Genomic DNA, 13701 nt, shown 5'->3' with positions numbered 1-13701 from the left:
GTCAAAGATGAGCAGAATGAAGGTGAACCACACAATTGTCACAGAGTTCATCCTCCTGGGCTTATCCAGTGATCCAGCCCAACAGAAACTTCTTTTTTCCTTAGTACTTTTAATCTATCTGCTAACTTTAGTAGGAAATCTAGTCATCATTACTTTAATTTGTGTGGATCGGTGCCTCCAGACACCAATGTACTTCCTCCTTGGCAACCTTTCATTTATTGAGATCTGCTACACCTCTTCCACTGTCCCAAAGATGCTCTGGAACCTCATGTCAGGAGACAGGACCATCTCCTTCACTGGCTGTGCTCTCCAGATGTATTTCTTTGTCACTTTAGGAGGCACAGAATGTGTACTCCTCTCAGCCATGGCGTATGACCGTTACGCAGCCATCTGCCACCCGTTGCGCTACACTGTGCTCATGAGCCAGCCAACCTGTAAAGGATTGCTAACAGTTTCATGGACTGTTGGCAACTTCAACTCTATGATCAACACAGCCTTGGTTTTCTCCCTTGACTTCTGTAATTCAAACCAAATAGAGCACTTTTTCTGTGACATTCCTCCCCTCTTGCACCTCTCCTGCTCTGATACAAGACTTAGCAAACTGGTGACCTTTACAGTCTCTGGATGTGGCATTACCATGTCCTTCTTCCTAACTCTACTCTCCTACATCTTCATTGTCTTCACTGTGCTCAAAATACGTACGTCTCAGGGTCGGATCAAAGCTTTCTCCACCTGTACATCCCACCTCACTGTGGTGAGCATCTTCTACGGAACCATCATCTTCACTTACCTGACTCCATCCTCCAGCCATTCCACTGAACAGGAGCAGCTGGTCTCTGTGCTTTATGCCATCATCACCCCTCTGCTGAACCCTCTAATCTACAGCTTCAGGAACAAGGATGTGCAAAGTGCTCTTCGTAGACTGTTTGGAACAAACACATAGAAAAAACGGGCCTGGAATCTTGAACAATTCAGCAAAAGAAAATCAATAACACAAGTTGAAAAATATTTGAAATGTTTTATCCATGTGAATGTTTACACATTTTGTTATATTTATTTGTCACCATTAATGTTATTTTTTATTCCCATCAATAACAAAATAGATAACTCAACCCAGCAGAAGTGGGCAACCTGTGGCCCTACAGTTGTTTCTGGACTACAGCTCCTATGGCCCTTTGATCTTTCTATCTGGGACTGATGGAAGTTGGAGTCCAGTAACATCTGGAGAGTCATAGGCTCCCCACCCCTGCAATACAGCCTTAAGGTCCAGGATAATTGCCCATGGAAACATGAGGCAGTTTTTCTTTTCTGTGTGTCATGGGTTCTCCCACTCCTCCAACAACACTCCCAACAACTCCAACAACCCTCTCATTTTTGAGAAGGAGAGCCAGATAATAGAGTGCTTTGCATGTATAATCAGTAGCTTTGTGGAGAGAAACCACTGTCTTGTGTGGTTGAAAAAGCTGGAGAGTATTAGCATGTGGACAAGTTTGAACATTGTTTTGGTATATAGACCCAACATAATCCATCCTGAACCACTAGATACAAGCATTTAAGAGTTGCTGATTATCACTCTGAAATTGGGGCAGATGTTTCAGAAGTGTTATTAAATTAGTTTGGGCTCTCTCTCCCCCCCACACCCCATCTCAAAAGGAATGATTTTGCTACAGCTTTTGAATTTAGACCTAAAATGAAGAGACGCATCCAATGTTAGTCATATGTGGAACAGAGCCTCTGGGCTTAATTGATTTCAGTTGGTCTGCTCTGACTGAGACTTGGATGGATAGCCCCAAAGATTGTGGCCAAGCTCTCAAAACACCAAGAAAATTATATATTCAACTCTTGAGATACTTATTTTTATGGGGCATTTGAATTGTGAATCCCTTTGTAGCAGCTAGAATTGTATTGGCTCATGGATAGAAATCTGCTTTTTCACCTACATTGATGGAATGGTGGTTGAAAGCATTAGAAATTGGAGATTAGAAATCAATAAAATTTGAAGACACAACATTCTCTGATTTCTTTCAGAAATCTTTCTCGTTTAGTACACACTTTAATGTACAATGTACTAAAGAAATTTGTTTTGTTACATATTTCTCTCTATATAATAAAAATGTAATGCTGTCATCATTCACCCCGATTAGAGGATTTGTAGCACCTCATCACAGTCCTGGATTTTCATGAAGGCAGAGTAGGATAGGGAACCAAAAATGAAGGCAGATTGTACAACAGCAGTAGCTGTGGTATGGGAGCGAGAAGGGAAGATCACTGAGAGGGGGGAGTTGTGATTTAAAACAGCAGAAGAATTTTAAGCAGGAATGTAGAAAACTTAGAGCAAAGTGGCAGTTTTAAGCAATGGCAGAGATTTGAGTAAAGTACTATGGAATATTTGAGGGCTCCACATCCTTTATCTCTCTCACAGGCAGCTGATAAATGGAAGAGGGAGAAGTTTCAGTACAGCAAGAAGGAAGGGACTCTGAAAGAAAGAAAAAAGTAGCCATTTTAAATAATGGCAGAGGTTTGAGTTGAGTTTGCAGGGCATGACACTGAGAGGGGAAGTGGGTGTTTAAAACAACATTTCAGTACAGTAAGAAGGATGTTTGGAAAAGCTCAGTTGTTTTCACTTTTTGGTGTTGCCATCTGTGCTATACTTCTCATTGTTAAAAACTGTTCTGTTCGTCTTTCTAAAAAATACAGCCTCCCAACGTTTGTTTGTTTGTTTGTTTGTTTGTTTGTTTGTTTGTTTGTTTGTTCGTTCATTCGTTCATTCATCCCTCCTTTATTCAAACCTTTTGCAATTGTTTAAAACCACCATTTTCTTCTCAGTGTCCTCCACCCATGCTTTATCTAAACTTCTGCCATGGCAATAAAGGCAGGAGAGAGAAAGCCTTGTTGCTACTCCACTTACATTACAGCATCCCAATTCCGCTTTTTAAAAACTAAAACAATTTAGGTACAGAAAGTATGAAAATACATGGCATGACATGTTTGCTCTTCAAACATATCATTAAGGATTTCTGAACTGGTCACAAACCACATTTTTGAATGTTTCTATTAGAATTTTGGCATGCTTTAATTTAAGGTTGGGAAATGTATAGAACACAAAATTGTCTCGTGGCACTTCCTATAGCTATCCACTGCACTTATTCCCTCGGCTCTTTGTGCTACTCTCACTTGAGATTATTTTAATGACTCAAGTAGATTCTTTACATTCCTCAATGGGATTAATTCCAACAGTCCCACAGCGAAATAATCTGAAGTTAGCATAACACAAGCATCTTACTATGCAGTTGTCAACAAGAAGAGATGCTGGACAGCAAATAAAAAGGCACCCAAAATGAAATGTTGATTCATTTATGACTTCAGAATTGACGTCTTAGCAATGGAATGAGAAGGTTTGTTTCTCTTTCTCTTTTAACTCTCACAATTGGACTTCCTCCCCCTGCTTCACATGATTTTAGACAGACCCTCCCCCCACTGAAAGGGGTAGATCTGGTGCCTTCATGTCTAGTTTGAGCCTGAAGAGTTTATGGCTAGGATCCAACTGGGTTATTTAGGCATGTTCAAGAACTTGGGCACACTAAAGGGGATGCTGGCTTCTCCTCCCCCCCCCCTTTAAATAGTAGATGCACTGCTTTATCCCAATATGTGCTTGATTTGTAGTAAGGGCTCCTGGGATGTTCATGAAACTGGAATGAGTGTGGGTTAACTTGATCTGAGATGCTGTAGCTTTGAAATGTGTAGCTTTCAAATGTGTGTAGGAGTTGCCACTGTCATAATTTGAAGTACATCAGTGTAACTGATAAATCAGGAATATTACAACACATGGAGTAGTAGGCTCATTAATAACTCAATATAGTGTTGAGTGAATCCCTGATAACATGGATTTTAACAATAGTGGCTGTCTTGTGTAGCTGCGAAGTCCTTTGCTTTCATTCAGTAGCAGCTGTCAGGCCCAAGACAAACTAAAAAAGGGGGGTCATTGGAGGAATTTATATGATATATGGGAAAATAGAATACAGAAGGGATAACCAATATATCAATACACATTTGTTCTATTTAATCCAAACATAGAGAGGTAGTGCTGAGGCAAATGGTCTGCTTCTTTTTAAATCTTGGTCTCAAGTGGTTGGTCAGGACAGACCAGAAGTGGGAGGCCATGACATGGTAGAACAGAGGGGAGTGTTAAGAGGAGACTGGGAGAAGCAGAGCTGGCAGCCATTGCAATGGAGGGAAAGTAAGAAGACCCAGAAAAAATTGGAGAAGGTCTGAGGCCAGTTACCTCAGTGGTGACTTACAGGGAGAAGGGAGAGATGCATAGTGCTAGGCTGGATGTAACAGTACAGCAAATAAACAAAACAGGATGAGATCTAATGATAGCAGTAGTCTGAAGCTCAAAGAGTAAGGGCTCACCAGGAGGTCTCTGACACTAAACCTTTGAATCCATAGGTCTTCTCAGTTGGAAGGAGGGAAGTGACATCTCCTTTTGTGTATAACTACTCACACTAACCCTGATTTAGCTCCAGTAGCACAGTAGTTTGTCTCCACATAATTGACAGGCATAGAGGAAATGAACTTAATCAGAGAGATTTGGCTTCCTATTTACTTCTTTCAGAACCTCATAGATCAACACATAATGATGGAACACAAAGATAGAGAGACACAGGTGCAAGACAGCATAATGCCTGGAGAACAGATTGTTCACATGACACAAACAATTAAGCCACATCACTTGTTACAGGACAAGGATGTTTGAGAAGTTGTTATCCATACTGCTTTGAAGGGAAATATATCTAGGCCCCACAATCAGTCACTCAGCATGATTGAAAACCATCCATGGAGTCTTTCCAATAGGCATTTTTATGAAGTGCAATCAGTGCTACCTAACATTTCTAACATCTGCTGTGTCAGACTTTAAAGTCCCATTAAACAGTTGTCAATACTTAACCCCTCTTATTATGTCGTCCCCCCCCCTCCCACTCTCCTGAATGTGCAGCTCTTTGTACAGTGAAGGAAGCCCTCTGAGGAGTCCTCATGCCTTCTGAAGATAGAAATCCATGGCAAAATGGAAAGGAAAAACCAAACCACTCTGAAAGAATTCATCTTTTTGGGACTGTCAGATGACCCTAAACTCCAGAGCCTCCTCTTTGCTCTTGGACTGATGATCTATGTAATCACCTTAACAGGGAATCTAACCATCATTATCTTGATACAGGCTGACCAGCACCTCCACACTCCTATGTACTTTTTGCTGAGCAACCTGTCATTTACAGAGATCTGCTACATCACCACCACCATGCCAAAGATGTTGTGGGACCTTCTGTCCAAGGACAAGACCATCTCCTTTGCAGGCTGTGTGATCCAGATGTACTTTTTTCTAACCACAGCTGCCACGGAAGGTGCCCTCCTTTCTGTCATGGCATATGATCGCTATGCCGCCATCTGCCACCCACTGCGCTACACTTTGCTCATGAGCCAGCCAATCCTCAAGTGGCTTTTGGCTGCTTCATGGACCGTTGGAAATATCAATGCTATTGTCAACACATCTTTTATATTCTCCCTGAACTTCTGTGGCTCCAATAAGATTGTGCATTTCTTTTGTGACATCCCACCTGTCCTGCACCTCTCCTGCTCGGATACCTCCCTTGCTGAGTTGGTGACTTTCATAATCTCCGGCAGCATAATGATAACAACAGTTTCCTTGATTGTACTCTCCTACATCCTCATTGTCTCAGCTGTTCTCAAAATTCATTCAGCACAGGGTAGGATCAAGACATTCTCAACCTGTGCTTCCCATCTTACTGTTGTGAGCATCTTCTACAGCACAGCCATCTTCACCTACATGTCTCCTTCCTCCAGCCACTCCATGGAACAGGAGCGCTTGATCTCTGTGTTATACACTATCATCACTCCTTTTCTGAATCCCCTCATCTACAGCTTCAAAAACAGGGAAATGCAACTTGCATTTCTGAATGTTCTTGGAAAGAAATAACACATTACATTCTGAAAGCTCATGTTTTTCTCTCCACAGACAAGTTGGGGATTGTGCTAAATTGCGAAACATCAAATAATCAGTTAATAAAGAAGATTTTCCATCTATTATTTAGCTCACTTTCCAAAGTAAAAGATGCTAAATTCTCCTGAACCACTATACAGTAGTGACTAAAATATTAGCAACATCCCAAAACTGAGATCTGCAGATATTGTTAAATATTCAAAGAATGAGTGAAGACAGAGGTTGAGGAGCAAATTTCAATATTATTATATTCCTGTACTCCCATAACTCTTACCAAAGTCAACCATGTGGACAGCAAGGGAAAGCTGAAAAAATAAAAACTCAGCCAATAAATAACAAACCCCATCTTAGAGTTATCTTACTAAGGTCTGGGGAGTAGGGGAGTAGACAGCTCAGATCACAATCAGGGCCTATGTGTAACTTAAACATGTGATTTAACATCGCATGCATCTATCTATATCTATATCATCCATATCTATATCTTTATCTATCTATATCCAGATAAGGGTGAAGTAAAAAATTCTTTTTTAAAAATTCTTTTTTCAGATTTTAAAATTTACAATTATCAAACAATGAACATAGAAAGATAATTCCAAAGAATCTCCTGGACTTCCCTCCTCCCCTTATATTAACCTTTCCTCCCTCGTCTATTAATCCAAATCTATTAAATCTCCATTATAACCAAAATTCAACATTAAACTATAAGTGCTATTTCAATCCTACTAATAATTTGAATTGATTACAATGGTTTTTAAGGTAAATTATATATTTTCCCCATTCCTTATTAAAATTTTGGTTTCCTGATTTCTGATTCTTCCAGACATTTTTGCCATTTCGGCATAGTCCATCAACTTAATCGGCTATTCTTCTCTAGTAGGGTCTTCTTTCCATCTCTGGGCTAGTAACATCTGAGCAGCAGTGGTCGCATACATAAATAGTCTTTTCTGATCTGTTGGAATTTTGGCACCCAGAATTCCTAAAAGAAAAGTTTCGGGGTTTTTAAAGAAAAAGTTAATTTAAACATTTTTTTCAGTTCATTATGTATCATCTCCCAGAATTCTTTTACTACTTTACATGTTACTTTACAAAGGTGAAGTAAATTTTCCCCTTGTGATCTTAGCAGAACTTTGAAATAGCAGCATTCAGAGGAGCAACAAGCAAGTTCATATTAGGCATAGGAACTTGTGACCATGGGTGTCTGCAATATTTTTCAAGTGGGGAGCAAGTTTTTACAATTTCCAAATGATGCTCCCATCCCAAGTACCATTCCATGCTGCCTTCAACTCCCCCCCCCACCTTAATATTTGTATCTGAGTGGCCCACTCCAAACATAAATCTCAAACATGGTGCATTACAAGTGATTTAACCCCCCCCCTATTTTGCTATCATATTTTTATTTTATTTTTTGCCCACCTGAGCCTTCCTGATAGGATATAGAACATTAATTTAAAAATCAGTAACCACAATCCAAGTCAAATGTGACAAAGGCTGTTGATCTCAGTGGGCTTAAGCATGCTTAATTCTGCTTTGGACTGTGGCCACTGAAAAAATAATGGGTTGCGTCTAGACTAAGGGCCCCTCCAGACTGGTCTTTTATTGCAGGTGTATTCTGCAACGTATTCTTAACACAATAACTGTGCATTAGTGATGGAGCTATTCTGCGTTAGTTGTTTCTGCAATGCTCCCCCAGTACTACCATATTAAGATTAATTAGGCTGTCTCTTTATGATGATATTTCAGTTGCAAAGAATAAATGGGTATGAAGTGCAATAAATACTAGGTGGGATTATATGGTAGACATGAGGATCTACAACTTCTGTTAAAAGGAGGTCCATGCTGCAGAAATATGTATAAATAAATAAATAAATAAATAGAATCTATCTAACAGACTTGGTCATTCATTTCTTTAATTCAAATAGTTTTTTACTCTATACCACTAGATAAGAATATTCAGACTTAGGGTCAATCACATCCAACCAGATGCATTTTATTAATTTGATTTTCTTATAGGTAATAAGGCACATTTACATTTATGTAACTAGTTTTTCTCCAGTCATTAGTTTTGGGTTTAGTAAATCAACTAGCTACAAATCCACCTAACAGTTGTGAGAAAGTTGCACTTCAAGTCACCACCTTTCTAGGATGTGGTCAAAGCAAGGAGATGTGCAGAACTGAACTTTAGAAGGGGAAAGTCGAAACAATATTTTATGCATTTTGAATGCCTAAAGGGCTTTACAAATATTATTCTTTTCCTTCACAATAAGCCCCATTTTGCAGCTGTTACAAATCGGAATGGCTCAAGGCCACAGTATGGGCCCTTGACAGTGATGGGTTTGAACCCAAGTCAAAGTCCAACATCCTAACCCAATCCACTTCACCGTATCAGATCCAAAATAGCAGCTTGGGGTGTGTGTCTGCTATTGTTCTTTTTCCCCCAGAAAGTTGGGAGATGCCTATGTTTAATGAGTCTCAAGTGGGTTCCTCCCATAGGGCCATGATGTCACTGTACAAGTTTCCTGATCTCCCAACTTTAATTGGAATTGCTTCTGTAAACAAAGGGTACAAACATACCAGGAGGACTGCTGAATAAAATACATAGCACATTAGGTGCATATAATCCTACATATTTCACAGGATACATATTTGCTCAGGTTGCTTTCAATTAAATGTCCATTTAGTTTCACCACAGACAAGCCTGAGTGAGCATGTCATGGGAAGATGACTGAGGAGAGATTGCAACCAGAGACTTCCAGTTCTTATTGAAGTTAAACATAGGGAGACTGGTTCTCCTGTAAAAGTTATGTGATCCATCTACATGGATCACATAACTTTTAGCACAGCAGCTGACCTGACTGGTTGACTGAAAGTTCCCCAGCAGAGACAAAAAGATGGGATCCATTTCAGGGATTAAAAAAAATCAGCTGTCCCATGCCTGCAAAGCATGTAACTACAGAAACAGAGCATCTGCCTTTGACCTGGGACTCACCATAATGAAGGAAAAGTGTAAGTAGAATAGAAAATTCTACCATGTACACTAAATATAGCATTGGGGAGAATCCTTTGGAAGGCAAAAGGGGCATTGCAGAATTAAGACTTTAATGAGCAAGGATTATGATATGGTGAGGGGGGAAACATTACAGTAATGGGTATATGAGTGTTGTGAAAATATGTTAAAAGAAGGAATAAAAATAAGGATGAACTATTAAAGCTAAAGAATAACCACAAATTTATTATGTTCACAAAGTATAAGGTTATCAGGGGCTACTAGTTGTGATTGCTATGATCTAGCTCCAGCATCAGAGGCGTTTTTTTTTAAGCTGGAATGCAACAGAACTCAGTTCTAGCACCTCTGAGGTGGGTGCCATTCTTTTTCTAGAAATATAGCACAGAGTATGCCTCTGGTACAAGTTACTAGGGTTCACAAGCGGGGAAAGCAATGTTACACTTAGGTTCTGTTTGAGAGAACATAGTAGAAAAAGATGGTGGACTAGATGAGGCTTTGGCCTTGGCCTGATTCACCAGGACTCATACATTGTTCTTATATTATTTAGAGTGCACTATTAATATATTGTACAAATCTGAAAAATATTAATAACCAATTCTCGAATAAAAGTGTGTGTTGCAATGGAAAGCATATTATTGCCCTCTGGTTACCTGTGCCTGCAACTATCTATTTAAAAATAACAAAACCATGAGCCATTACTCCATGAAGACTAACTCAGTTAAGATCATCTGCATGAGTAATGCATACTTCCAAAAATTAAGAGTACTTTGAAAATTTTTGATTACTTATTGTTGGGAGTGTACACATTTACAAAGGTATGTTTTTCACCCATCAATTTTTCCATCAAAATCAAATACTGACCTTGTTTATCGCACTGCAGTCTGTGACAAGGAGAATAGGGCAATCTACCTTGGGGAGCTGAGCTCAGAAATTCTATTGTAGGTAACGGCTGGTGTGCTGATATGCATGAGCAATGATCTGGTGAGGGTGGGAAGGAAGAGGGCTCTGTTAAAAAGGAGACACTCTGGTTTCATCAAATCAGATAAAAGATCACAATAATGTTTCTGGAGAATGTCCCAACAGACCAACTTGGAGGCCACAATTGGAGTAGATGTAGTAAAGTAAACCACTTGAAAACAACTGAAAAGCTTCCCAATTCTGTCTATCTCCTAAATGAATATTTCAAGATTTGGAAATGTTTCAGCTGTTCTAGCAGCACATGTGTTTAGCAGCCTGACACCATAGACAGCCATTGCTACTGTTCTAAAAGCCAATGTGGTGTCATAGTTAAAGTGTTGGACTGATCCTTGGATAGCAGGATTAAAATCTCCACTCACCCATGAAGCTGATTGAGTGACCTTAAACCACCCACAGTCTCTTAGCCTCACTTGCCTCATGGGGTTGTTGTGTGGATAAAATGGGAACCATGTATGCACCTGGAGCTCCCTGGAGGAAAGGTGGGATATAATTTCAGTAATAATATAAAATATAATGAGTAAAAGGAAAATGAATTAAGCTAGTATATTTTGCTGTGGACTTATCATCATTAAACTCTTTCCCCAAACTGCAACTCTTTCTTCATGCTAAAAAGGAAAACTGAAATTAGGACGTTTATAGCATTAGTCATATGTTTAGGAGCATAGGAAGGATGTGAGAAGTTGCCCAATTTTGAGTCAAACCACTGGTTCATCTAGCTCAGTGTTATATACATTTACTGTCAGTGGTTGTCCAGGATTATTTTTGGTGGGAAGTCCTCCCCAGCCCTACTTGGTGATACCAGGGACTGAATTTGGGAGCTTTTGCATGGAAAACAGTTGTCCCACTACTGAGCTCTGGCTTTTCCTAGAAACCTAGGTCTTTACCTACAGGAGCTCTTACCAAAATGAACAAATTAGTCACTAAGGAAACATATCACTGATTTTTCTATAATGATTTTTCTTAATTTATTTTAATTATATACTAAATATTCCACTTTCTTTCAGAAGGAACATATGTTGGTAAGATGACCTTCAGAAACATCTCCAAAACCATTGTCACTGAGGTTGTCCTACTTGGCTTCTCTAATCTCCACCAGTTTCAAAAACCACTCTTCTTCCTCTTCCTTGTCATGTACATACTGACTTTGATTGGGAACACTTTAGTCATCGTCATGATCCATGTGGATCACCGTTTACATACACCAATGTACTATTTACTCAAGAACCTCTCCTGGTTGGAGATCATCATCACCACAACTGTCACTCCAAAGATGCTCACCCTACTTATCTCAAAGGAAAACACCATATCTTTTGTTGCCTGTGCCTTGCAAGGATATATCTACTTTGTTGCTGGTTCCACTGAAGTCCTCCTTTTGGCTGCTATGTCAGTGGATCGCTATGTGGCTATCTGCAACCCTCTGCGGTATACTGCTATCATGAACTCGCGTGTCTGTGTGCTAATGGTCCTGTCTTGTTGGTTGTGCAGCTTCTTTTCCATCTCTGCCTCCATGATGCTGAAGGCAGGACTGCCTTTCTGTGGCTCCAATGTTATTGACCACTTTTTCTGTGACAGTGGCCCTCTTTTGGAAATGATCTGTGCTGATGTTCGCTTTCTCCAGGCCTTAGATTTGGCAGTTTCCTGCTTCATGCTTCTCAGCTCTGTATCAGTAACAACAATCTCTTATATCTGCATCATTGTCACTGTGATTAGGATACCCTCTACTAAAGGCAGAAAGAAAGCCTTTAGCACATGCACTTCACATATCACTGTGGCATCACTGTATTATGGCAGCTCCATCTTCATCTATATCAAGCCAGCTGGCAGCTCTTCAATGGAATTCAACAAAATAGCCACAGTATTCAACACAGTAGTGACCCCATTGCTAAACCCTATTATTTACAGCTTCAGGAACAAGACCGTGAAGGAAACACTGGGAGATGCATTGAGAAGACTGCAGGCCATTTTGCAAAGTGAGGCCTGAGATTGTTGAAGCATACTTGGAGAGATGGAATCTTGATTCGTTTTTCTGAATTGCTATGATGATGATGATGATGAAGAAGAAGAAGAAGAAGAAGAAGAAGAAGAAGAAGAAGAAGAAGAAGAAGAAGAAGAAGGAATAATAATAATAATAATAATAATAATAATAATAATAATAATAATAATATCCCATCCATCTGGCTGGTTTTCCCCAGCCACTCTGGGTGGCTTCCAACATAATATTAAAATACAATAGTCTATTAAGCATTAAAAGCTTCCCTAAACAGGACTGCCTTCAGATGTCTTCTAAAAGTCTGGTAGTTGTTTTTCTCTTTGACATCTGGTGGGAGGGCGTTCCACAGGGTGGGTGCCAATACAAAGAAGGCCCTCTGCCTGGTTCCCTGTAACTTGGCTTCTCGCAGTGGGAACCTCCAGAAGGCCCTCGGCACTGGACCTCAGTGTCCAGGCAGAACGATGGGGGTGGAGACGCTTCTTCAGGTATACAAGACTGAGGCCGTTTAGGGCTTTAAAGGTCAGCACCAACACTTTGAATGGTGCTCAGAAACATAATGGGAGCCAATGTAGGTCTTTCAAGAGGTATTATGTGGTCTCGGCAGCCGCTCCCAGTCACCAGCCTAGCTGCCACATTCTGGGTTAGTTGTAGTTTCCAGGTCCCCTTCAAAGGTAGCCCCACATAGAGTGCATTGCAGTAATCCAAGTGAGAGATAACTACAGCATGCACCACTCTGGCGAGACAGTCCGCAGACAGGTACGGTCTCAGCCTGCGTACCAGATGGAGTTGATAAACGAGTTTGGATTTGATATCCTGCTTTATCACTACCCTAAGGAGTCTCAAAGTGGCTAACAATCTCCTTTCCCTTCCTCTCCCACAACAAATACTCAGTGAGGTGAGTGGGGCTGAGAGACTTCAAAGAAGTGTGACTAGCCCAAGGTCACCCAGCAGCTGCATGTGGGGGAGCAGGGAATCGAACCCAGTTCACCAGATTACGAGTCCACCGCTCTTAACCACTACACCACACTGGCTCCTACATGGGGAGAAGAAGCGAGAGAGAGGTAGAGATGCTCTGCTTGTCCTCCACTTCCAAACAAAGTATGCAGCAGACAGGAGAGGCATATGATGGGTGTGGGAATGAACAAAGGTTGAGTGGAATTAAAGAGGTCATTAATTAAACTAGTTTTCCTCATTATATTTCAGAAAGCAAAACCTGTTGTGGAGTGACATTGTGTGGTAATCCTGAACTCTTAACTAATATCACATTGAGGTTCTATATCTAAGCTTTATACAAGGAACATATGTGAATCTGTACCTGACAGTCCCTTTACACATAAAAGGAATATGCCTAATTACAAATGTGCCAGGAAAAAGCAAATCTGTCTGTTTTTAGAGGCTTCACAGAGGAATGTAGACCCTTATGTGTTCTGCAAAAGGCTGAGGAATGACCCATCAGGTAGGACCTTAAGCAAGTTGCAGTCAAAAACTTCTGCCACCATCACAGAGGAAGACGAGACATTGGAGGATGATGTGCCTGGTGCCCATTGCTGGGGCCATGCCCTCTGCACCAGCCCCTGAGGACTCTGGGGCAGCTTGTGCCTGAGTTTCCTACCTGCTCACTGCTGGCTTAGTGCCTGTAGTCATGTGCAACTTATAGAGTGCTTTCAATAAACTACCTTTAGGATTTCTCTGTGTGTGCTATGCATTCTTGTG

At 40.6% G+C, this 13701-nt stretch overlaps 3 protein-coding genes across 3 annotated transcripts; all 3 read left to right on the top strand.

The window, feature by feature from the left end:
• The first annotated feature begins 7 nt into the window (after nucleotides 1-7).
• Nucleotides 8-943, top strand: LOC117057655 (olfactory receptor 1020-like). Its single transcript, XM_033168494.1, has one exon. It carries the CDS (start codon nucleotides 8-10, stop codon nucleotides 941-943), a length of 936 nt encoding a protein of 311 aa, XP_033024385.1.
• Nucleotides 944-5065: 4122 nt separating this feature from the next.
• On the top strand, nucleotides 5066-5992 carry LOC117059276 (olfactory receptor 5F1-like). The gene has a single exon (XM_033170887.1). The coding sequence runs from the start codon at nucleotides 5066-5068 to the stop codon at nucleotides 5990-5992; it is 927 nt and encodes a 308-aa protein (XP_033026778.1).
• A 5030-nt stretch (nucleotides 5993-11022) lies between these two features.
• Nucleotides 11023-11979, top strand: LOC117057654 (olfactory receptor 6M1-like). Its single transcript, XM_033168492.1, has one exon. The coding sequence runs from the start codon at nucleotides 11023-11025 to the stop codon at nucleotides 11977-11979; it is 957 nt and encodes a 318-aa protein (XP_033024383.1).
• Nucleotides 11980-13701: the final 1722 nt, after the last annotated feature.

This window comes from Lacerta agilis, chromosome 14 (assembly GCF_009819535.1).
Source record: "Lacerta agilis isolate rLacAgi1 chromosome 14, rLacAgi1.pri, whole genome shotgun sequence".
Classification (NCBI taxonomy): Eukaryota; Metazoa; Chordata; class Lepidosauria; order Squamata; family Lacertidae; genus Lacerta; species Lacerta agilis.
The sequence above is the reverse complement of the archived record's forward strand: the minus strand, read 5'-3'. Positions and strand labels throughout refer to the sequence as shown.

Excerpts from the sequence above, each read along its gene's own strand:
- LOC117057655 (XM_033168494.1), top strand. The coding sequence starts at position 8 with ATGAGCAGAATGAAGGTGAACCACACAATTGTCACAGAGTTCATCCTC.
- LOC117059276 (XM_033170887.1), top strand. The coding sequence starts at position 5,066 with ATGGAAAGGAAAAACCAAACCACTCTGAAAGAATTCATCTTTTTGGGA.
- LOC117057654 (XM_033168492.1), top strand. The coding sequence starts at position 11,023 with ATGACCTTCAGAAACATCTCCAAAACCATTGTCACTGAGGTTGTCCTA.